Source organism: Osmia lignaria, chromosome 6 (assembly GCF_051020975.1).
Source record: "Osmia lignaria lignaria isolate PbOS001 chromosome 6, iyOsmLign1, whole genome shotgun sequence".
Classification (NCBI taxonomy): Eukaryota; Metazoa; Arthropoda; class Insecta; order Hymenoptera; family Megachilidae; genus Osmia; species Osmia lignaria.
Genome location: NC_135037.1, coordinates 11,641,893 through 11,667,136, shown reverse-complemented (window position 1 = coordinate 11,667,136; position 25,244 = coordinate 11,641,893). Strand labels below are relative to the sequence as shown.

The window sequence follows — 25,244 nt, the reverse complement described above, 5'->3', positions numbered from 1 at the left end:
GTGCGGCAACTTATCAATCGATAAGTCGACATGTATATACCTTTACTGTACCTTGATAAGGTGATTAGTCTATCTTCCTACACATCATTGGTTGTGCAATTCATCACTTAATTTGTGACCACCCTGGACACCCTCAACCATTGACCAATATTGTTGAAGACACCCGTCCGAAACAATTTGCTCAACAGCAGGTAAACGACACGTTGTCGGGTATCGATCGAAGCTTATATAATATTTTCTGTTAACCTCAACAACACTTAACCTCTGACATTTTAATGTACATATATTAATTGTCCCAAGTGGCATAAGTTCGAGCTTACTCCACGACATTTTGTCAGGGTGGTACAGCATTAGTTTTCTAATACTAGCTGTAATCCGCGTCGTGACACAAAGAGAAAACTAATATTACGTACCTCTTTAAATAGCGCAGAATCATATAATGCACAACATTCATTTTGATAAAGAGATTGCCATGACATTACCTTATTAACCCTTACGAGGGCAAGCGGGTACAGTAGCCGCTCGATAATCATTTACGGGGTTTTAAGAGTGAGTCTTTCTAAGGAAGAGGAAATTATGGAACAATTATTGTATCTGGCTATCCATTAATACGTTCCACTCAAGTGCAATAAGCTCAATTAAAGAAACTCAAATATTTGAAACATTTTTATTTAAAAAAAGTAAATCGATATTGAAATATCGAAGGAAGAGTAAGATTCTTGTCGCGATGTTGAAAGAGGCAATACTGTGTCCGGAAGTTTCGATCGATGTTGATTAAAAATCGTCGTCGAAGAGCTCTCGAACGTATCGAGCTCACCCCAATCTCCTTTTCAGCAAGATCGTGTCTCGAGAAGTGCAATTCCCTTACTGAAGTAAGGCAGAGAGACGCTGCTCGACACGAGATAGAAACTAACGATAAACGCGATAAAGGGAGTGGCGCGTATCGTTTTACAAGACGCACCGCGCCGTGATCATTTTGCATCTAGAAAATAATTCATGCACCGAGTAAATTATTCAGTACGAGTGTGCATTGCAAGCGGATAGCCACGTAAGTGTTAACCCCAGGGCTAAAAGACACGCGAGTAACCGTTCGACATATGAAACTCGATTAATTGAATGGAAATGAAACATCAAGGAAGTAATTATTAACTGATATGGCTTTGTGTTCGTACTTGTAAATAAATAAACCGATATAACTAAAACTAACAATTTTTCTTCTATCTCATTCATAATCTACTTCTTGTATGTATTTATTATACGTACATACATGTACTCTTTTAAGTGTTCCTTACAACGTGGTTCTACACGTAGTAGGTAATAAACTGAGGAAGTGCCCTTGACTAACTTTGTTGATAAACTAGCTTTGTGACAAACAATGGCTGTGGAAAATACTAACTATCTAAATGAAGAATTTTTGCCTGCGAGATAGAGGGGAAAGAAGAAGATTCGAAAGAAGATAAAGAGTTTGACTGAATCCACGGCCTGTTCGTGACCATACATACATAGTGGGAAATATTGAGGCGAGTACTAGCGAGAATCGTGATATCGCGTGCTCCATCTGGTGGCGCGAAGCAGGAATGCCCGAGTCCGTTTCGATTTGATGAAGGGTTTTAAAGGGGATATGTATCTGGGAGCACTCGAGTCAGACGAAGAAAAGAGGCAGAAGGGTAGCGAGTTGAGGGGCGAGATAGATATAGAGAAAGAGAAAGAGAAAGAGAAAGAGAAAGAGAAAGAGGAAAAGGGTGAGGGAGAGACGAGGGGACTTTCGCTTCGTGCGACAAAGGAGTATTCCCCATTGTCTCGGGGAAACTCCCATTTTTCTATTGTATCTCAACAGCGTCGGCCCTGAGTCTGCCTCCAGACTCTAGGTAGATACAAGGCGCACGCGTGCACTTACACAGCGATCCACAAAGATGGTACACGGAGACAGCGTCGACCTGGAAAACTCAGAATGCACCGATGCATTTCCATTTGCTCGCTCGCCTGCCTGGCCTGGGAACGAGTCAAGGACAAGCTTTCGGAGTTATGGCCGATTTACAAGCGACCTCGTCGCCAGCCTGCTCGATAAAAACATTTTCAAAGCTTGTGCCTACAGACCCGGAAGAGTATCGTTTGAAAAGCTTTTCAAGGCTCCCAGGTAGAGGATAGGATCAAGGTTTAATACTCAGGTATTCGAGTCTATTCTAAAACAAAAATTTCACTTCATGATGGTGATAACCAGCAGAATCATATCTATGGTATTAGATAAAAATTTCAGCCAGCCATAAAAAACGAACGAATAAAATGAAAAATTGCTAGGAATCACGAACGCAGGAACGCTATTAGTATTCTAACGAGCAAACTTCAACATCACTTCAACGAAATATTTGTTGCTGAACGCGACATGTGTTCGGCACACGAGCCCCAAACGAATTCTGAACGCGACGACATCAAGGGGTCGTTTAGCCAAACTGGCCGAGGGTCGAGCCAAAAACATCTGTCAAATGGTTCGCGAACGAAGGGTAACACCGAGTACTTACATCATAGCGACAATTCTGGCCGTGAACGTTTTTCACTCTAAGAATCTTATACTTCATTTTTCTTTCCTTGTCTCATCGATTCGTAGGAAATTTACGAGAATTATCGAAGATACGCCCCGCCTGAGTTTCTTATTATTGCAGAGAACCGCTAATAAATGTATGCGTTGCGTTGCGTCGCATCGCATCGAGATGCTTCGTTATCCACGGAAAAAAACTGATTCTCTTATCTGTCACGCCTCGAGTTGAAGTATCGAACGACGTTCGATGATTTCAACCACATTCATGTTTTTCTTTAGGAGTGTAGTAAATCAAACAAATATTGAAACGCCCAGTTTCATTAAGATAATCTTAATTATTAATAATTACGTGAAATATCTCACTTTTGAAGTTAATACTTTTAGCTCTATACCTACTACATATATGTATAATACAAGATAATACAAGATAAGAACATGTTAGCAGGATCGATTATCTCGTTTGATGAATCAATTTTTGTTAACATTCAATGACGCAAACGATTCCTACAAAATCACAAACACCGTTTTCGTAATAGAATTCGTCAGATGAATGGAATCGATGATTCGCTCTACGATTTATCGCGTGGTTAATTGGTAAAACTCGAGTAAAATTGTAGGGAAGGGTGTCGTTACTGTGTACAGAGCGGAGAAGGGTCAATTCCTGTTAATGGGTCAATTTCCCCAATGACCGTAACGCAATTTTTTCTGTATTTGGTAATTGCGGTCTTTTTCATGCTCCCCCAAAGTTTTTTTTATCCTGAATTACGAACGTGGTTTCGCGAAACGACCCGCTAAACTCTTGGGAAATTCTTTCTCCCCGACACCTCTCGTGCGTGTTACGACCACCTTCTGCCCTCTCCACGAGTCAGTCCCAGTCCCGTTGGTAAATACATACGTTTCACGGTTAAAAAGATAGAATGGGTCACGAATGTTTAACCCTTAAGTATCGTGACCGACCCAGTTAAAGTTTAATTTATAATACAGTGCTCAGTTCTGATCATGCTATATTCTGTATTTTATATATATTTCTAAACTGATAGTGAACTCTATTCGAACCGGTAAGATATGGTAGGTAAATACATACAATGTATTTCGGAGTGGACGAGCTAACCGAGATTGTATGTATCTCGAGGCAAGCAGTATCTCAAGAATGTGTTGACTCTGTGAGTCCAATCAAAGCTATAATTAAGCAGATAATTACCGAGCAAAATATCTCAGGAGTGTGCTAATTGCTCTCCACACCTACATATGTTGGTAATTTCACCAACCTCACCGTGTCTGTCATTTTCAAGCTCGGTTCAAAGTTTGAACTTAATTGCTGAAAAAAAGCAGAAGGTTATCGTTTAAAATACTTCCGTATTGCCAATCGAAGGCAGAATACACGTATGTATGTATGTATGTATGTATACCGTTTACACAGATGTTCTTGGTTACCTGGCGTTTCGATCGGCTGCCATCAATTGCACGTTATATTTGAACAATTTTCTGATAAGGTGGCACCTGGTTCTTTACGCTCCATTATTATTCTATCGGAACAACGCGTTCTCGTTGACTCCGTTTCGTTCGAGGGTATATTCGAGCGGAGTTGCGAATAATCGAAAACAAAGCTCCAATCAACGCGAGCGCTCTAACTTTCAAGTCTAAAAAGGGTGGATGTTAATCTAGGGTGAGCGTTGTTGGGGTAGTTCTACGCCTATAAAAGAACTACAGAGGATTCGACCGTTATTGCGGTTCACCCTCCTTTTAAAGTTTCGCCTTGATTTTTATATATACCTTGATGTTATGTATTTTAACGCTGCATCTCAAATACCTACTTAAATTAATAATTTTTTAATTAACCATTGAACGGAAACGGTAGGGTGGAAAATTGCAAAAATATTTTGGCGACGCGCGGCGCGACGCAACGGGTATTTTCGACGGTGTAGAAATGCGGAAATTGAATTTATAAAAGAACGAGGTGGACCGGAAGGGGGTAATAGGCGCGGTAGGCTAAACAACGTTCGCGTTGCGAATCCTTTCTTTCCCCGAAGCGACTTCTAATTCGATCCACGCATCCTTCCCCTCTTCTCATAGCGATAAAGAGAGGAGAAAAGGGGAGAGAGGCAGCCCTTTCCCTTCGTACCTGCTCCCCCTTCCCACGCTCTCTTATTCACCCCACGTTTCACTGACTGTCTGGGACCGTGAAGTGTTGGACACGTGTGCATGCAATGGGCTCCGTCCAACTCAAATTCAACAATGACTGAAATTTTAATTGATCGTTAGTCATCGACGATGGATTATTAGTTACGAATCGTTGTTGAAAAAATTATAAACTCTTATTTGTCGTTGATCAGATAGACGATTCATCAACCCCGTTTACCTAGTAATTACATTGCACAGAGGCAATCGTAAAATATCGTAGTTATATTTCTATGAAGAGAAAAATAATTTCAATCACAAGCAGTAGATTAGGTACTTACATACATATGGTTCAAGGCAAACGCGAGCTTGTAAAGGGTTAACGCTATGAAATGTGGGTAGAAGAGCGTTGGTGGCAGGCGGCAAAACGGTTTCAGCTTCGTTTCGCTCCGCTCCGTTCCGTTCCGCGTACATATTGTGTGCACGGTTGGATTTCGACGATCGGTCGACGGCTCGGGACAACAGTCAGTCGTTTGGTGGCTGCCGAGTTGACCGGGTGTCGTTCAGCTAGACCAGAGAGCCGCGCCTGCCGGTTCTGACCCTCTCCCTCTCTTTCTTTTCTTCGAAGTAACCTTCGTTTCTCGTCTGTGTCTACTATACACGTTGTTCACACGCGCCTGCCCGTTTTATCCTCTTCAATTTTTCTTTTTCTCCCTCTGTTTCTCTACGAGAGTATACAGTGTTCGCCTGAAGGGACCATGAAGGGTGCCACGACCACCGTAACCAGTCTTCTTCTTTTGCTCGCAGCGATCCGTAAGTTTTCTTCTTACCTTTCTTCCAACAAATCGTATTGTCATCCTATCGATCGTGTTTCAACGAAACGAATGAGATCGAATGAATGTTTCCAGTGGTGTCATCTTTTGCGCCCGTAACAATTGCAGTCGATCGTTCGAGTCACTCGAAAATGGGGTAGAAGTTTTGAAATTTCTTTTTTTTTTTTTTTGTAAGATTTTCAGTTCATAGTGTGGTTGAAGCTTATTTTTAACAGCAGTATGGATCTTGTCGACGAGTCAGGATGTTCAACAGTGTCTTTCTTGATCGTTGCGATGGCGAATTATAATTTACGTTCGGGAGACGTTGCGAAGAGTCGCGGATCGAGCCGCTAACAATATTTGCCTTGCAATTTCGCGCCGCTCGACAGCCGCGAAATTAACACTTTTGCTCTCGGATTAGTTTCGAAGCAATTTCGCTAGCGTATATAGATTAAAAATAATTTTATTTCATAGAGAAACACGGTGAAATTTCATTTATTTCAAATAACAGAAGCTTACCGAGTGTACTCTAGTAATGATTTCTTGTTCAAGTAATAGGAGAGTTGGCGTTAATTAAAAATTGTGTATTATAGGCGAGGTACAGTTTCAGACAACTGGTATATCGCAATTACAAATCTTAACATATTAATTTACTTACCATTTCCATCGAAATATGCACGAAGCGTGATTAATCACGAAATGCAAACTCACGTTGGGCGTAACCCGGTTTTGCTCAACTCGTAAAAGCTTGTTCTGCTCTTCTAGGTTACTTTCCTCGCGCTTTCGTTTCGCGTTTCTCTTCTCTATCCGACCCGGCTCGACCCGACCCGACCCGACCCGATCCGACCCGACGCGACGCGACGATCTGTTGGCATTTTCCAACGCTTTTTTTTCTTTTTTTCACTGGTGTCCTTTGTAACACAAGCTGCTCTTAAAAATAGATTACCATTGCTTGGTTATATGCAAACGATGTGCCGTGCAAAAATAGTGAGAAAATAAGCTGTTTTTTGCGCACTCTACACGCCTTCTACACTACTAGCTGTTGCTTTCGTCTCCTGGAAAATAACAATTTTTATTATTATTTGACTTTTGTGGATCGTTTCCACAGAAGTTTCCTCCCTTTGAAACGGGAGCAATTATCGTTTTTATGATAAACGGCACAATGATTTTCGAGTATAATTGCGAGGTAAACGCGGTTTTCTAGTGATATATTCGAGCTTTTGCGCGGCAAAACTTTCAAAGTGTATTTACCGAACCGAAAACGAGTGTATATACTATATACCTTAGAATCCTGATATCTATTTATTATTTCAATCAAAATTGAATTTCTATGTATACATATTTACATACAAATTGCGAATTTACACGGTTTCGATGTTATGTCGATTTACCTTTGACCTTTGCCACCGTTTTCAATCTTATTTTATCATGGGCTGAATTAAATTCTTCTCGGGGAAGAATTCCCTGGTTTATATCCCTGGTTTGATATAATATTTCAGGTCTTATATCTTCCAGTTTGTTTCATAAGCTTGTCAATATCTTTGTACCAAGAATTGCCCAACTCTCGTTTTGGACGATGATTGTACGTGCCTGATAAAAATTTTGATCGATAGTTCTCTTACGTTTTAATTAATTTGAAGAAATGTAAACGCACGCAGTCCGATATAAGGGAAGCTAACGCAAACAATTAGTGAAAAATTAATCATCGCAAAGGGGCGTGTCCCGTTATGAACATATTAATAGTACTAATTAGCCTAATCGACCGTACGAAGGATCGATATACACGAGATATTCTATTTAGCTACGATAAGCGAGCAGCACCCGTTAGCAGGCTAATTAACGAGACGCTGTCATTTATAAACAGAGGCAACGAAACGAGTCGCGTTTACCATATATCGTTTGTCGTAAATATTATTCTCGATTTCTGTGAACACGGGCAGAAATGGTGTGACGGCAATATACATATTCTCGTGGCTATATTTCATCGCAGAAAATGGATATACCTACGCGTAAATTGAAGGTTCGTCCTTTTTGAAATTCGAATATTTTGATAAGAAATATCAAGACGTGATTATAGTTGTTGTTAAATAAATTCGGCAAAAGGAGCGTCCAGAGGAAGATAAGACACCCTGTTGAACGCAAAGAGAATAAAAAAAGGCGCTGTTGAAATGGAGCAATCATCGAACTGCCAGAGCGGGAGGTAGGAAAATGAAATCGTACGGAAAGGTAGAGAAAATAAACGACGACGATAAGGCATTTAATTCTGCAGCTGCCAATTGCAATCGCGGAATCGGAGCGATTCTTCGGGTAGAATCTGAATTCGTTTACGTAAGAGGAAAAAACACGGTGTTTACCGTTGTAGGTGGAGGTAGGAGGTGAGTTCACTCTTATCTATACCAAGGAAAGTGAGTCATGTGGTGTAATTTCTGTTAGGTATTATCAGTCTCGAGGGCCGCGCGTTCCAATTTCGATGGAATAAGAAAAATATACGGGCTGCTGAGAAAATATTTGTCTATGATAAAGCGTCACACGGTTACAACACCCCTTAACAACCTATTAAACATCTAAATGCGCCAACCAATTCTTCTTTCTTTTCATTTTCAAACACAATTTCCTTTCACTTTTCCATTTGAGTTAGTTAACCCCAATGTTTTCATCCCCAAATTAATATAACATTAATGCTACTCAACTTGCGCTTCGTTACGGTACCATTAAGGTGAAAATTTTTCCTTTAAGAGAGAGAAAAATATGGACCGTTGCTATGAAAACCAGAAACTACTTTTACCATAAGTTTCTCGTATACAAGGTCTAGAATTACGTCAAGATCCAGATTACACGAAGGAAAACGTGTTGCAACGTGACAAAAATTTGCGAAATGTACTCGATAACGGACGGTCGATTCTCAGAATAGTATCAATCACAGATACACCGGGAGTACCATGAATCTTGACACAGGTAGACAAAAGATATTTGTTCATGGCATTAGAAAAACGCGTTCAACCTCGAGTCAATCGCACGGTGAATTCTGAGTGGAGGATCATTCGATTCTTCCGGTTTTACGAGAGGTAGCACGATCTAGCTGGAAGAATGTAGTTTTGCAAGAGATAGACTCGTTCTTTCAAAACTTTTTTGTCATGGCCACGAAAGCAGGTCTTTACAGTTGAAACCATTTATCAAAGTACAGTAGCTTCTAAATTTAACACGTTGACTGCTATCAATCTTGTCTTTTACACTTGGCATACTTTTTTTAATAGCTTTACCAAGAATTTGAAGGCTCTGGCACTTGACATTTTTTCCCTTCGTTATGCTTGCCTATAGACACCAAAGATCCATTCGGAGAGTCGGCGATACACAATGAAGATGGAAATAAACTCAACTAATAAAAATACATTTGCGATCAATCACTTAATTCAGGGGATCAATTCCTAAGTATCCTTTCAAGTACTTCTATTTTATAATATTGCATCTTCGTATAAAATATACATTTGTAAGATATGTTACTTTTTAATTTCATTATTTTTTCTTCGGTAAAATAGAGGGCCTATCTGTAGGTATTATGAAACTCTCGCGAGTGGAAAACGTTGTTCAGCAGTGCACGTTCTGTGCAAATAATTTGCACTCTGATACCGATATCCGGCGTATCGTTTGAATCACTCGAAAACAGAGCTATACACATGCGTATCGATTAAACGAACATATCTACGCAGAATTGTTCAGCGGAATGTCACAAAAGGTTTCGAAGAACCGAAGAGAATTTCGTGGTGCAAAAACTTTGCGATCACGTTGGACGCTTACGAAAGTGTACAGAGGACAAATTAAGAATGGCTGAAACCCTGAATTACATCACGAATTCGTGATAGGATCAAGAATAAAGTGGACAGAACGTGACATCTCGAATCTTTCCCGTCACGAGGTACATACCAACAAACAGTAAACTTCTATGGTATCGTATAAAGTAGATCCACCGTGTGTAATTCGTCGCTTTATTATCGTATCAAGACTACTTTGTCATCGTCAGGGCTGCAAACCTGTCTCTATCGACTTGTATATATATCTTGTCAGGGCGATAGTAAAACTTTAGCAAACGACGTCGTAGCTTGACGACCTTCCGGATGATTTTACATTTTACGTTGACCGGCCTTTAAAACTTGATCAGCCGTCAGCCGTGTATGGTACACGTCGTTTTATCCATCATACATACATACATACATACATACGTATAGTCAACAATCGATACTTCGAAGTTAGCTTACGAAGAGGAAAGAAATAAGTTTTCTGTATTATAATTTACGAGTTTAACGATCCGCATGGAATAATGTCGTATCCCTGGAGTGGGCGTGTTAACACGTAACGATACTACTAGTTGGGTGATCGGGAAGTCACAGTTTTATAGCTGTGTGTCACTAGAAACCTCGTCTAGACAAAATTTATTCCATATTTTCAGCTTTAGGACACCGTATACGTTCACAGAACGTATGTATGTAATATGAAAAGGGGTGGACAGGGGTGGAAATTCAAAGACATTTTCCTGGAAATTGGAAGTCTCTTAGAAAGAAATTTCACTCTTTGAGAGGAGTTCAAGAACAGCCTTGCATATTTATCGAAAGGAGACCTTGATTTTCGTTGAAATCCGATCGGTGCTCGACCGATCGGTGCTGGAAATTGGAATTTCCGATAGTTTGGCTGCAAATGGAAGCCGGATTCGAGGTAGCTCGATTATAGCTCGGCTATAAGTCACAGCCGTCCAACCGGCTGAGCGGCCTGAACTCGATAGCAGCGTGTATCCAGGTAATTCCGGCGGAAATCCGTCTTGCAAAAGTGCAGTCTAAGCTTCGTGGAAAGTAGTCGAGAGGGATGCGAGCTGGTTATCCGGTTCACGACTATCATGGTAAAGAGCTGCTTTCACTGTAATGGCGCGAGCCGTATCGAACGAAATGGACGTCTTCTCTTAAAGTAACACTTGTAAGTATCGTCGATAATCACGGCATCGAATTTCAGGGAATGTCAGGAAATGAAGACATCTTGATGAAATATCACGAGTTCTAGTGTCACGCGAAGGCGTAACTTTACCCAGATAAGAAAACACCCAAGTATTACGTAAGAAAAACGAGACATTATTAAGAACTGTCAAGCCTCTTGGAGACAGACGATCGATTGTTCAGCCAATTAGAGGTTCGTTGTTGTAACTGGTGCTGGTTCGAGGTCGGTCTCACCTCGCTACGGTAGCCTCACCACGCAGTGGTTCAAAGAACGGGCAACAGGATAGAGAAAAGAAAGAAAGAAAGAAAGGGTCGAGTGTTGCATTTTTCTTAGTATCAGCGTGGTCGACGACCGATTCTCCAACAGAGCCAACCACTGTACGGAATCGATGACTCGGATATAAGCTGGCCGGAAATGTCGCCGTTCAGGATACGCTTCTACATAGAAGGTTACGCGTGTAGAAGTCGAGATAGGAACCCGAAGGTTTACTTGATGCTAAATTTTAAAAAGCTGTATTTTTTGATCGCGACATTACTCTTTGTCGTGGCACGCTCGTGCGATTTCATGCTCTTGGATTATTTATAACTCGTACAGAAGAGCGGTCGATATAATACACTTTTTTTTTTTTTTTTTTATAGTGGTTATTTCTTAACAAGGTGTACGATATAGAAATACCAAACCTCACCTATTCGAGTTTCCGCGAATTAACACATTAACTTTAGGATAGTTCCAATTTTCTGTGTATAGGATATAAAAAAAAGACAATCACCAGTTTTCCTTGTGGATTGGTAACCGATCGACTAGACTGATGGATGCATACAGCGAACCCTGCATGTGTCTGTTGAACCGGAAACGGGTCAGTTGAAACTATTGTATCAGGAGTTCGCCCGATATCGATTCGACCGAGTCAAATTTGCGAACTATGTACACCTGCACTGAATTTTATGAAGTTTAATCAATAAAATTGTAGGCAAAGAAAACGATGCCTCGCGAGAGAAAAGCTAATATGAAATTGTGCATTGCTCGGTTATTTTGACGTGAAATAGGAAAGAGGAGCGTAACGACGGTAACGAATGAATCGTGATTATCGATCTCTCTCCGAGTACAATGAGACTGGAGAAGTAGGGCGAGATTCTCCGGCATGCAGCCCCTTCCACGAAAACCTCGACGGATCTATCTAGCCCCGCAGCTTCGCGAGGAATTCGCAGTCCGCTCAATTACGAAGCGACCGAATATTGGGTCAAAGGTCGAGGGAGCGTATTAACGCGGAAGGTCGTGTCTCGTTGAAGGTGCACTGATTACGACGTTTCACCTGTTTCAGAAGCTGCCATGTGCGATGTATCCACAGACCCGAAGAGTTTCTTTCCCATCGATAACAACCTGACAAAAATCGTATGGGCCCATGCCGTGAACAGCCAGGCTGAACTCGCGCAGGCACTTGAATCAGGTAAGTTGAAATTATTCCTTCCTTCCTGTAATATAGTCTTCAATTATTACTCTTTGAGATCCGTTTTATACCCGATTGCTTTACAAGAACAAGTCTGGAAATCGTTGAAACAGCTTTTCCATTCTGATTAATACCGTCTCGGTCTATCGTCTTTAATACCGTAGCGATGGTGTGTCGTTACCAAGCAACAGAGAAATTTAAATCGTGTCAAAAGTTCGTGGTCGAACTTCGAACGCCCGTTCAAGTAGTATCACGCCGATAATTATTGATTAAACCATCGTTGCTTGAGCTGTCACACGAATAACTCGCAACAACGACGAGATTCATTTCTAGCAATATCCGCGATTAAACCCTTTTTCGTCTACCTTTTTGATTACGCGTCAAAAATACCTTTTAAAATACATCCAAGTACTTAGCCAATATCGTTTTTCAAGCAAATTCGTCCACTCTATCCAAGGTAATTCGATGGAATTATATTTAGGGACACGTTTCGTCATCGTACCGGATGCTCGTCCGCGTAATTAATATTCAGGAAGCCGATACGACAGCCGTATGGCAGCGTGGAAAGATTTTCGAGAAACGAATCGCCGGCATTCGCTGAATTTCAATGAGAACCGAAGAATGGTTCAAGCTGGCTTAGAGGAAGGTCAGTCTTCGGATACAGCCGGCCTTGATCCTCCAATCCCGTGATTGATCGCGTAGTTGACGACGAAAACAGGACGTACGAATGTCGTATCCATTGCTGTCTGGCCTTTCAAATTTCGTCTACTAATTTCTCAGCGACCGATCAAAGCTTCTCACTGTCATGTCGTCGCAATTACGCTTTGATTAATCAAAAAATGAAACCAGGCAACCTGCTTCGTGGCCAACGTTCCAGATACGTACCTATATGTATACGTATCCTTCGCGCGTTTCCTGCCGTTTCAACTAAGAAAAGTAAATTCTTTTCGGTTAAACATTCGCGATACAAAATTTATTTTTGCTTTCAGCCGATATCATGATGTTGGAGGCTGACGTGGTGATGGGAAAAATGAACAATAACACAAACAGCAGTCAGTTGATTCCGATAATGGCTCATCCACCAGCCAACGTTAGCGATCTGTCGCTGGATGACTTCCTCAAGACCGTGATTGAAAAGAAGAACGCGACCAAGGGCGTCAAGTTAGACTTCAAGACCATCGAGGCCTTCAACGCGAGCAAAGCTATCCTCGATACTGTTCGCAATAACGTATGTACTAATATTCTTGTTCGCGTGTATTTATAACGTTTGCTTCTGGATCTTTGCGAAGCCTTTCTCGATCATCGTTCGACCGATTAACTCGATAGGAGGATATTTTAGAAACATTGAGCGTTATATTTTTACTTTTGCCCTCGAGAAATCTCATGTTTTATCATCCTGTTTTTTTTCTTTTCTTTTTTTAATAAAAAGGGTTTGTGCAGTTAATTTCAATACGTTCAATATAGATATCAGCAGCACCCCTTTTGTTCATTAGATGATTTTGTTCATTTCCAGTTGAAGTTCCCCGTGTTCATTAACGCGGATATAATTGCTGGACCGGTAAACGCAACTACTGTGCCAGTGGATGCCAAGTCGTTCCTTTCTGTAGCAAAAACGATCGGTAACTGTACACTGTCCATTGGTTGGACTACCAGGTAGCGTTCATAAGATATGCATCTTTTTTAAGGCGCCCTGTATAATTCAAGTAGCTGTTACTTAACTCGATCGTTGCGCCGTTGTTTCCAGGTACGGAGAGAAGGACAAAATCACCGATGGTTGGTACACCGAAGAGCAAGTGCAGAAAATGATCGACGTTCTGAAAGAACAGAATCCAACTCAGCCGATAACTTATCCCGTAAGAGCCGGTCCAGCCGCGAACAACATCACCGTGATCAAATATCTGATGGAGAAGAGTGCCAACATCAGCAACGACGTAACCTTGACCGTTTGGTCGAGCGAGGGCGACGCGGTGAACGCCAAACAGTTATCCACCCTGATCAAGGACATCGGTGTCGATAAAGTGTACGTAGATGTACCTGAGGATTTGATGAAGAACCTCAACTTCTCGGCAGCGTCCAGGATCGGCATCGCCACGATGACGATCGCGGCATCTTTGATCACCCTCTTCGTCTCGACGGTCATGTGAAAAGCTTCAATCGTATTTTCGTAAACGTTGACGAACGGAAGAAAATCGTATCTACTTCTGTTTCTCGACGCAAGACAGAGAGAGTGCGAGAGAGTGGAGATCGATGGGATGAGATTAAAATTGAAAAAAAAAAAAACAAAAAAAAAAAAGAATAAAAAAAGCATTCTCGATGTGTAACGATCGTCTCGATCGGATCTTCTCGCTAGTGTCACGATCATGATCGATGTACTTTTTAGCGTGTAAGCTTATTCGCAAAAGTTTTTTCTAAGTATTTTAAGGGAGCTTTCTTAGAATACGATTCCTCGCGCCTGACGGAGGAGCCTGCTTTACACTTGGACCATGTATTTTTTCTTTTTTTCAATTCTCAAAGACAGCTACGTATGTGTATTTTTTTTTTAAATTTTTTTGAATCGAACGATTCGGTTCGATTAACCTCCGTCAGTTCGATTTTTAACTCGAGTATGATAAAATAGAGTAAGATATAACATACTATTAAAACTAAACGAACTCTTCGATAGATCGATGTTAACACGTTACCGTCACCGCGTTATCGAATTTCATCCGTATCGAGTTTAGTTGTAAATTTTAAATATCTCAAAAACGTAGAAATACGGAAGAGAACGGTGACGTGTTTAAAATTCATCGATCGTTCGACTTGGAATTTTACTAAAACAATTTACCTATATATTTTCATGTATACTTTAATGCTAGAACAACCGCCGTTCGACGTATATACATTTCTGAATTGAAAATAAATAAACAGTGAATGTGAAATAAGTTGGTATACGCAATGATCCCTTATCTCGACAAAAGCAGTTTAATTTTGCAGAAGAAATCGGAAATCTATGATCGCGACAGACTAGGTTGTTCTAGCGTTAAAATATGGATTGTTTGATAGTTTGATAGCAACGATATTGCGAGAAGAATGCAAATGTGAAAAATTCCAGTTCTGGCACTCGTATCGTACCCCTCTTGCACCGATTCTATTTTGTACGACACCATGTCTAAAGAAGAAAGCTACTCATAGCGTGTGTTATATCGTACCTCTTTAGTGTTCACCGACGTATCTCCTGTACCTGCCTTTAACATATCTCAGACAACATAGGTGCAGAACAAAGCGGTATTAGATTCTTACGTAAGCCAGTAACGTTGTATATCTGTAAGCCAAAGGATCGCGAATGCGTAATACGGTGCCGCGCCGGTGCACCGCGTTTGATAACGAAACAATAAAGCCAAATGTGCAAAAACTAATTAAATTCTTTCTTTTTTTCCTTCTTTCTATTATACATATATTCGATTTGGACGGTGAACGTGGTTGTAGGTGGATTTGGAAAAGGGAGTTAAAAATTTCGAGTGGTAACTGGTCTGGCTCTAATCCGACGAATCGATGATTGCTCATGCGATACGTGTCGTGGGAAAATACGTAGGAAATCTAAATCTGCAGAATGTTATAATTGTTCGAAAGTTCATGTACTTATGTAGGTATTTCAGTTGCACTTCTGTCGTCGACGATTCTAAATAGGACAGATCACAGGATTACGAATAGCCAAGAATATTCGAGCGGGATGAATCATACGTAGCTTCCTAGCCGCAAAGGGTCGACTCAACGAAGAAAATCACATAAATTAACTCCAATGCTAGACGCTTAATTACTAAATTGAGAGTATCGCCAATGAAACGTAGCTCTTCCCTGTTACCCACCATAGATTCCTTCTTCGTCTACTATTTACACTACTATTTCACACTGAACAAAGAATGTTGAAACGTAGATTTCTCCAGTGAAACGAAATTGCAGCCTCATTTCAGTCTCATTTTCTTCGACGCATTTTTCCCCGATATAACATTCCAAATACGATCGATCGTTTCTCAAACGATGCATAAATAAGGATATTGACCTGGTGGTGCGTATTACGCAATTGTTAGAGTAAATCGTAACGACAATTGAAGAGTGAAAGAGTGAAAGAGTGAAAGAGTGAAAGAACGAAGTAAACGACTCGTTCGGCTCTAGTGGGATTCCGGAGAGTAACAAAGTGACCTACAAGCATAATCAGGCTAGATAACCTCGTGAACCCAGGCAAAAGTTTTTCAGATCGATAGCAGTGTGTCCCGCTACATTCTTATACGCCAATCGCTTCTCGACTTTTCTCGTAGGTTAACGTAATCTTTACTTACACGATTTCCTGTCCTCGATCATCGCGAAAGACGTAATTAAGCGTACGACAATTGGGCCGATTTCTGTTAAGAAATTCCGAAGGAAATTTCACGAGCTCACTGTCGTCACTGTCGAAAACGAGATTACCAGGCCTCGCGTTCTCTGAAGGCGGAACGAATCGATCCATTCACCCTGATCCCGTGGCTAAATCCGCGTGACTAATTTTCCTTCCTGGCCACGAAATATCTCGATGGAATTCCACGGAAGCGAGCGGTTCTTTAAAGCTTAGGCATATGTCTTTTGTCGCGATCGTTTCGAGCAGCAAACAGCTAAGCTCTTTTGCTTATTCCCCTTTATTCGCAACAATTTAGAGAATAATCCCAGAACAGAGCTGGTCTGGTTTCAACGTCATTTAAAACTTCAATTCTGACTCGTTAGTTTTGCAATTCTAATGGTATCAACGCGTTATTCGCCAAGGTCCCTAAGAAAAATATAATCTGAAGAACATTTGTTAGGGGCAGCAGAGCCAAAGCGTGTCTCTTTTAAATTTTCTCGGTTGGCGCGAAGAAACGATGGTATTCCACGAGGGTGTATTACACGGTGGAACTTTGAGAGTCATTTATTGTGCCTCTCACCTGGGATCACGGCTCATTTATCTGGAAGGCTGATTGCGCGCGTTCCGTGGACACCGCTCGTAATCCCGTGCAATTTCATCGTCGTTTTGCCGACCATGCGAACCGGCTCGTCTTTGCGTGGCGAATTCTGACGAATGGAAGAGAATTAATATCGTCCAGACGGCGAAAGTGAAACGATCGAGGTCTACGTTTCGTCCACGATATCGTCAACCCATTAACCAGTCTCGAAACTTTCTAATAAAAAGAATTTCTTACTCGCGTCGATCAAGAGTAGTCAACTGTTAACATCTCGCTGCGTTCTTTATCTCTGACACTGTATCACGTTGTTGCCTCACCAGCTGCAAAGATCACAGCGATATCGAGCAAGATCCGATCAGCAGTTGACAGCAACAGTCTGTGGCCTTTTTTCCTTTCCATCTCCCTTGATTCGGGGGAGAAAAAGGAGGCGATGAGTGGTCGCGATAGGTCGCGAGCCAAACGCGTTTATCGAGAATCGAATCGGAGCGGAAGCCGTCCAGAAGGGCTACCGTGTTTATTTATCGTGTCGAGCACACCGTGGCCGGCTTAAAAGGCTGGTAAAAAGCGACCGACGACCTCCGTACTCGACGAAAAACCAGTCCCAGTTGTACCGGTTAGTTGTAAGACACCGGCGCGGCGCGGCGCGGCGTCGCGATCCTATCGACCTCTCGTTCTCGCGCCAACCATCTCGACCGGATTTCCAATCACCTGCGGACATTTCTGAATGGCGACACGAAAGTGAATGGGACGAGAAAAGGGTGGTCCGACGGATCTTGCTTCACCCTGATGCCAAGCGAGAGCTTTGAGAATTGCATTTGTTTTAGAATAATACATCGTGCATTTTAATTATTCATTCGTTCGGATTCGCTAAACGATCGGTCAGAGCTTATATTTTAACAATTTACCGAACACCCCTGCCGATTAAGCCTTCCGTAAAATCTAGCACGCGTATCCTTACCAACGTTAAGTTTAAGACACGAGCACCGGCAGCGGCACAGGTAAGTATGGATAGGGACGAAGGGGACGCAGAAAAGCCGGCGGCCCAAGGGTGACGGAGGGGGCGGAGAGGGAGACGAATATCGCCCGCACGCATGCGCACTCGGTTCCGCGATCTCTCAGGCCGCCGCGCCGGCCGGAGAGGCTGGCCTCAGTCGGCCGCGACATTCGGTCCGCGATACCATTCCCAGTAATCTCTGTCTACTGGACCTGACCACGATTAGTGTGGGGTGCCGGTTGGTTGAAATCTTTCGCATTCGAAAATAAAGCCCTTCGATCGATAGCCGGTCATTGATCCGTTATCGGTGAACTTGAACTCGTCGTTGTCGAAGGCTTGGTTCGATTTATCTAAAAGACGTACGAACAAGTTCGGTGCAGGATGGACGTGAAAGCGGACACGGAGAAGATCGACGAAGGGAAAAGAAGTCGCGAGACGTGAGAGGAATCGTTTGCGCGAGTGATCGTCGAAGGATTACCGTTGTCGACCGATTTTTACGGAATCGAGTGAACTGGAACGTAGCCAAAAGCACATCTATCCGTTGCCGCGTAAAGTAACTCTTGCTCGGTGCGGTAGCGATCACCACGTGGATCAACGGTGAACCCTATCACCGTTACGTTCGTTTCTCGAAGAAGTCTAACAACCGCCTGCCTTCTGGCCATCCATATTACCAGAGAACCGGAGAGCATCGTTCCTTCCCTCTTAAACCGATCATTAATGTCTCGATCGTGGTTCTTGATGTGCAGAGCCGCGCGTCGATCGCGATGCATCCTTGAACAGACAGGATTCTGAGGGAAAAGAATCGATCGAGGAGTGGAGCTGGCTAGGATAATGTAAGGTGTCTGAGAAGTGAGGTTTCTCCAAGACGAAATGACGCTCGATAGGAGGTTGCCGTTGCCGTTGTTGTTGTTGTTGTTGTTGTTGATCTTTCTGATGGCGTTCGATCTGTTCGCGGTGGAGGCTAGGCATCATCATCCGCGGGAGGAGGTGGCAAGCGAGGCTAGACACAGACACAGGCACAGGCACGAGTCCTCGAACGGGAAGAGAAATCGTCATGAATCCTCTTTGTCGCAGGTGCCTGACTACGAGGATGACTACGAGCAGGATGATTACGATCCTGGTCCCTATTACTACGAGAGATCCTATCCTCGTAGGACGGCGAGGATAATCGGACCGCACGGACCGAATCGGATCCTCGAAACGCGTTACTCGGCAAAGTATCGCCGAGGTGGTAGTTATCGCGGGACAGGAGGTTGGTACGAGCAGGTACCCCGATATCCGAGTACAAGTTACATGGGAAGGGCCGATAGGACCTACCGCAGCAGACTCGGCCATTCGAGAACTCGCGACCAAGAGTACGAAGAGTACGAAGACCAGTTCGATTACGAAAAACCTTCCCGCGGTTACGAGGACGACAGGCATCGTTCTTGGTGGAAAAACGGAAAGAAACAGAGGATCGCGCCTTCCAGGCACGATTGGCGTCCTGACGTTCGAAAGAGACACCATCCTGACGATCTGCAAGGATCGAGGAGATTCGATAACAATTGGAGAAAATTCAATTCTACAGAGTCGAGGTATTTCTTTCGAACGAACAGGAAAAAGATGGACAGGCCAAAAGATTACGATTATCCTGTAGATGGCTACGATGATAGGGACAAGGACGAAGAAGAAGAGGAGGAGGAGGAGGAGGAGGAGGAGGAGGAGGAGGAAGAGGAGGAGGATCAGAACGATGACGACGAGGAGGATCAGAACGATGACGACGAGGAGGATCAGAACGAAGACGACGACGAGGAGTTTGATAATGATTTTTACAAGAGGGATAAGAAATCTCCTTTGAAAACGTACGACGACATCATTAGACGATTGACGTCCAACGAGCCGACCACGGTTAGAACCACCATAAAAAGAGATTACAGGAACATCGTGGAGGCGGAGAGACACGCGAAACGTAATGCTTTTGAAAATTTCAAGTACGAACCAAGGAACCTCAGCAGATCGCTGGTTCACGATCGTGGACTGAAATTTGCGGCATCCTCGTTCGTTGGCTTCGATCGTCAATCGGTGAAGAAGATCGTGGAAAATCCGTCCAGTAAATTGTTCAGCTCGCCGGTCGATCGTAAATTAGCGAAGAACGCCAGCAACGCGGACGATCGGCAAGAGAAGAAAATCGTTTCGAAGATGGACGATAGTCAGGCACGGACCAAGAGTCTCGAGCAGGATTACGACGAGTATGTGAATGCGCCGGATAACGAGAAGGAGGAGGATCTCATCAAGGCTGGAGTAGAAGAAGACTCGGCTATGCAGGCGGACGTTACTAATACCGTGAGTTTAACGTTACAAATACTAAACCTTCTAATCCTAATAGGTACTAATTGCAATTTTGAAATAGGTAACTTTATCAGTATGTACTACAAGAACTTGCGCTTCCTTTTCAACGTATAACGAAGCATAAAATTACAAGAAACGTATTTTCCATGAAACGTTTGACCGCCAAAGCGTGAAAGGGTTAAAAGTAGCGAGAAAGTCGAGAGTATTCGAAGCAAATGCGAAACAGTTGGTAGTAGAGATGAATGATAAACGACAGGGAGAAAAGGAATTCTTGTTCTCCAATTCGCTGTCCTTCACTAGATTATGCGAATTAGATGTTTCTCGATCTGCTCGAGATGTGACCTTGACCAATGTTCTTTCTCGTCTCGATTCGATTCGATTCGATTCGATTCGATTCGATTCGATTCGATTCGATTCGATTCGATGTTCTTGGTGAAAATTCGAGGATCAATGGTACGCTCTGAAACAACCTCGAGAAATTCCTCCTCCTCGAGTTCGCGAGAGAACGTTCGATGGCATCGAGGGGGAACTGGAAGTCGTAAACCTCCTCGAGTTCCTCGCTATCGACCTTGTCGACCAAGATTAAGATCGTGGCGTCTCGATTTTACGGAGCACGCTCGCGTGCGCTCGCTGGTACACGCCAGACAGAGAATCCTTATCGATGCTCCGTCTTGGAGCCGAAGCTTTTATTTCACGCCAACCACTCGGACAATCCACCTTTCCTACGAAACTCTTATCTTTCTCTCGAAAATCAACAGGATTGGTCCATTTACAGAACTCACAGAGGATTATTATTGACTCGTACTACTTTCATTTGTCGTTTTCTCAAAACAGATACTATGTAATAACGAATTGACGCAGCTCGATGAGTTAATATGATAACGAGACATAATGAAAAGATTTCCTGCCATTCGAAATTCTGAAATTGCAGACAGACCGTTCCGCGTCAGTTGGTCGGTCGTTCGGTAGTTCGTCCTTGACAATAGAGCTCTCGAACAGACGTTTGGCGTCTATTCGGTCTAATCGATGACGTTCTGTTCGACCCTTGCCACTGCTTCCGAGAACTATTTTGAATTCGTTGCACTTTCGTCTGTGGCTGGCTGACTGGCTGGTTATTATTGCCACCGGGCTGTTTCTCTTACCTATGGGGGCCAAGATTAGATCGACCTTGGCAATGTAACCGCGTCGACCAGCCGCAGACCGCTTTTATCCGCGTGAAAATCCTCCGTCGCGCCGTGCCGCTTCTTTATTACCACGAGCTGGGTGAGAAATCGATACCACGAGAGGGTGCTCGCTCGTCCATGCACCACGGTTCTTCTAAAAACTTAAATTTCAAACTCAACTGTCCGTCGTTCAAGGATAATAATTTGCATAGAAGACGCAAGCAGCGATTACGTCGCGGTACAAATTTGAAAGTAAGATCCGAGACAAATTTCCTGTCGCTATTCTGGCGATGCAAACGGTCTCTCGAATGGATCGTTTGATCGATTATCTTCGTCGTGCTGGTTAGCAAAGAACCGAGTTCGAGGAAGCTAAATTGAGATGAGATCGAAGCCGATTCCGCGAAAAGGGAGGCGAGGGGAAAATAGAAATTCCGTACGGTGCGAAAAGGGGCGTTGATAAATGATCGCAAATTTCAGAGATGAGCATATTCGGCTGAATGGAAAAACGGTCGGCTACCGGGCAACGGACTAAAAAGTTCGTGGCCATCGCCAGATGCATTAATCGGAGTCACACAGCTGTTGCCGGTCGTGAAATAACAGTGGCTGTGATTCTAAGCAGTCGCCACGTGTTGCTACAAATCGTTAAATCGTTTTTATTTCTTTACTTGTTCAATTTCTTCGGAGAATGTAACACATTTTATTAATCCCAATGAAAATATATATGATAATAAGGAAAGTAGAGAAAAAAGAAGGTACGGAAATGGACGCTTATCCAACGATAACTTTTTAATCCTAAAATGATGAGAACGATGGAAGATAAGGTAATAGATTTCTGATTTAAATTCATCTTCTTTCCTCGAATCGTTAAAAGGCACATACCACGTGTTTTGTCGCCGCGTACTAGAAAGATAAACGAACGTCTCGTTTTAAACCGAGTCTGAAATGACGCGGTGTTCATTATCCGAGGGGTAAGCAAGCGTGCATTCATCAACGAAAGCAAAAGACGGTGAAAGCGAGTAAAAGAATGCGAAGAGTGGCTTCTGTGGTAGCTGCAATTAAAAGGGTCCGTTTGAAAAGAAAAATCGAAACGATTCCGGTCGAAAGCATGCCTCGTGTCCGACCACTGATTCACTAGCAGAGAAACACCTTAATCCTGCGGTACTCGGTTTCTCTCTTTTCGGAGTAAAAGAACGAGAGCCGGCTGTCGTCGTGATCGTGGTTCAACCTTTTTGCGCCAATTTACAAAGGTAAACCCGCCACGTTCCATCGGCGATTTACCTCTACACGACGCGACGGCTCAAGTGGAATTACTGCATCGGATAATTGAGCAATTCTACGTGTACTCGATCTTCCTCCTCTTTTCCGTCGCGATTCCTCCCTCCATCGATCGATCGTTATTCAAGGGAATTTCGTTGATCGGTTAAGTAATTCGTCAGAGTTTATACTGTCATGCTTCTTATATAGGTATGTACCTAAAAAAAATCTAAACGAACATGCTTGGTACTTTCTTTCGTAACCCGTTCAATTCGTTGCGGGCTGATTCTCGAAAGCTGTTTCGCCGAAACAGCCCCCCGTAGCGAGCATTAAGAAATGACTTTGCCACCTGACCACGCAGCCAACACTCATAAATTCACCATAAAAGCTTACCACGGAAGCTCGTTTATTCCGCGTAAAAAATTCCAACGAGAGAAAGCTACCACTGTTTCCCTCGTCTTAATTGGCGAAATTCGAAAAGACGCGCGACAGAAATTCTGAAAGGAGATTGATGTGGATCAGAAAATTTTGTCTAGAGGGACAAGATAAACAAGGGGAAGCTTTAAAAAGCGTAACACAGATGCCGACGATACAGAGGAAGATTTTGCTAATCTTTCGAGTGGATGATTCACCGGCTATCAACCGCAGAAATAATCTTCCTCGTCCTCTTAATGAATCATGAAAAATAGGCCGAATTGTAGGCCATTCTACCATACGCGCTCCACTGACTCACCCTCTTTTAATTCTTTGTCGACGAAACACTTAAAAGTTCGAATTACAAGCTTATAAAATGTAAATATACATTTCCGTTCATGATCCTCAAAACTGTTTTGCATGCACTATCCCTGGTAGATAACCTTATTGATGAGTTCATTAGCACGACCAACGCGAGACCGTCTCTCTTTCTCTATCTTGTCTCTTCGGGATAACCGTGCTAAAAGTATTTAAATTTCGATTAACGCGACAAGGCTATAAAAAATATCCTTGTATGGTGTATACGGCGAACCGTAGAAAGTTTTACCGAGTAAACATCGTCAAAGTTGCAGTGATTCTGATTGCACAACGAAAGATTGCGGTTAATTATGTTTACCCGTAGCGCAGTGTGCAGTAAATATCATATGTACACGGATCCAGTCGGTTTTTTCATTTCAGGCATTTCTTTCTTGTTTCGATTTGTTTCTTTTGTACCGCCCTATCTTGTAGAAGAAATTTTCGTCAACTGAAAAAACGATGCTCCTCCGTTCGCGTGTTGCATTAAATTGCGGCTGTCCATTTAATACAATATTTAATCGGTGAGTCACGAATTTTGCCAGCAAGTTCAATTTAGTTTACGGAACACTTGTGCCTGTACCAATTCGCGCGAGCATAGGCTAATTAATTCCTGGAAGCTTGTCTGCAGAGAGGATTGTCTTGCAGACACACGGTACTCGTGCTCGAACGCATCTGGACGTTATGTATCAGGGATATTGGAGCCTTTCCAAGATTCGATGCACGTAAACCGCGGGTTATTCAGCAGCCAATCTGTAATGATGCGTAATAGTGACGACAATGCTTGATGATCAAACTTTGGCCGGATTTATCAACGGAAATGTACGATAGTCGCTTTAAATCCGGGGAAATGGTTGACAGACGACGCGATTCATTTCCAACGATTGACACGATGTTTGGTAAACCTATCCAAACTTCCTGAATCATTAAGGGACGGATAAATCATTGGAAAGTTGGACAGATTCCAGGTCGAACTGCTTTCGATCGAATTATGGCCTGTTGATGCTCGCTAGCTTCCTTTTCGTTTTAACAGATTTTCAATTTCGAAGATAAATTAGGGTGCGATTACCGTCTTTTTTGGCCAAATATTAATAATTAACTAAATTGTTGCGTTCACTCTAAAGTAGTCGAGTTGCTTTGATATCAGATGGCGCAGATGGCGCAGATGGCGAGATCTTGCCTCGAAATCGGGTCATTCTCGTGTCCACTTGGAGGGACTCCAATTTCGCGTATTCTCGAGCTGATGTACCGATAAAATCCAAAAATATTTCCGTACTGTCCTCGTGAGCCAAACTCTCCGCGTATCTGCACCTAGATCTAACTCAATCTCGAGTGGCCAGTCTATTTGAAAATCAAAAACAGACCGTCAATTGATCGTGAAATGATATTTTTCACGCATATTTTTAATTTTGAACGCGATGAACGATAATGTAACCGGGCAGTGAAATATAAAATGAAATTTCGATAGCTCCTTCGTAAACGCTCTCCTCCCAATAATTAAGGATAGCGATCAAGGCGTTAACTTTGTTTACATTGTTGATCGTTCGATTGGAGTAAGGGCCGGTTCTTCGTGGCTGAGATTTCCATTAAACCTTCCTCTCGCATAGGAAACAGCGGGAAGCAATTTCGTTTCACGCGCGAACGATCGCTTAAATAACACGTTACCACCTTCGCGAGGGATCGACGGGGATGAAGTCATTATAAAAAGCCTTTAGCTACGGACACGGAAAAACAAGCAGAACTTGTTTACCTTAGGTTCTATAGTTTTAGTAGAATCTTAATAATGAAGTCTGCACGGTGTATCAGCACCATCAAGGTTCCGCAGGAAGATGTCTATTCATTTTTTCCAAAATTTTTAAGTGGCTAGTAAAACATGATTTCGCGTGACATTTCGT

General features: G+C 42.7%; 3 protein-coding genes across 6 annotated transcripts in view; 2 read left to right on the top strand and 1 right to left on the bottom strand.

Moving 5' to 3' along the window:
- Nucleotides 1–25,244, bottom strand: part of MED4 (mediator complex subunit 4) — a 68,396-nt gene that overhangs the window by 1,558 nt on the left and 41,594 nt on the right. The window contains exon 1 of one of the 2 annotated variants that reach the window (XM_076688637.1): nt 4,996–5,134. The exons of the other annotated variant lie outside the window; for it this stretch is intronic. The gene's annotated coding sequence lies outside the window, so the exon portion shown is untranslated. Of the gene's footprint in view, nt 1–4,995; nt 5,135–25,244 lie in introns of those variants that run through there. 2 annotated transcript variants of the gene reach the window in all.
- LOC117607622 (protein FAM151B) lies at nt 45–14,400 on the top strand. 3 transcript variants are annotated; one of them, XM_034331539.2, is made up of 5 exons: nt 45–191; nt 11,768–11,893; nt 12,883–13,121; nt 13,407–13,546; nt 13,638–14,400. In XM_034331539.2, the coding sequence occupies exons 2-5, from the start codon at nt 11,776–11,778 to the stop codon at nt 14,035–14,037; spliced, it is 897 nt and encodes a 298-aa protein (XP_034187430.2). In that variant the 5' UTR covers nt 45–191; nt 11,768–11,775; the 3' UTR covers nt 14,038–14,400. The 3 variants fall into 3 exon arrangements, with proteins under 3 accessions (XP_034187430.2, XP_034187429.2, XP_034187431.2); XM_034331538.2 differs by lacking the exon at nt 45–191 and adding an exon at nt 5,186–5,467; XM_034331540.2 differs by lacking the exon at nt 45–191 and adding an exon at nt 9,159–9,379.
- The window catches only part of LOC117607610 (uncharacterized), a 48,291-nt gene continuing 41,020 nt past the window's right edge, over nt 17,974–25,244 (top strand). Inside the window, exon 1 of the mRNA XM_034331506.2 lies at nt 17,974–20,158. Within this exon, the coding sequence (XP_034187397.2) occupies nt 18,707–20,158 (1,452 nt within the window). The 5' untranslated portion in view covers nt 17,974–18,706. The remainder of the gene's footprint in view (nt 20,159–25,244) is intronic.

Coding starts and splice junctions, on each gene's coding strand:
- LOC117607622 (XM_034331538.2), top strand. CDS start 5,413: ATGAAGGGTGCCACGACCACCGTAACCAGTCTTCTTCTTTTGCTCGCA. Junction 11,894..12,882: donor CGCGCAGGCACTTGAATCAG/GTAAGTTGAAAT, acceptor TTTTGCTTTCAG/CCGATATCATGATGTTGGAG. Junction 13,122..13,406: donor TCGATACTGTTCGCAATAAC/GTATGTACTAAT, acceptor GTTCATTTCCAG/TTGAAGTTCCCCGTGTTCAT.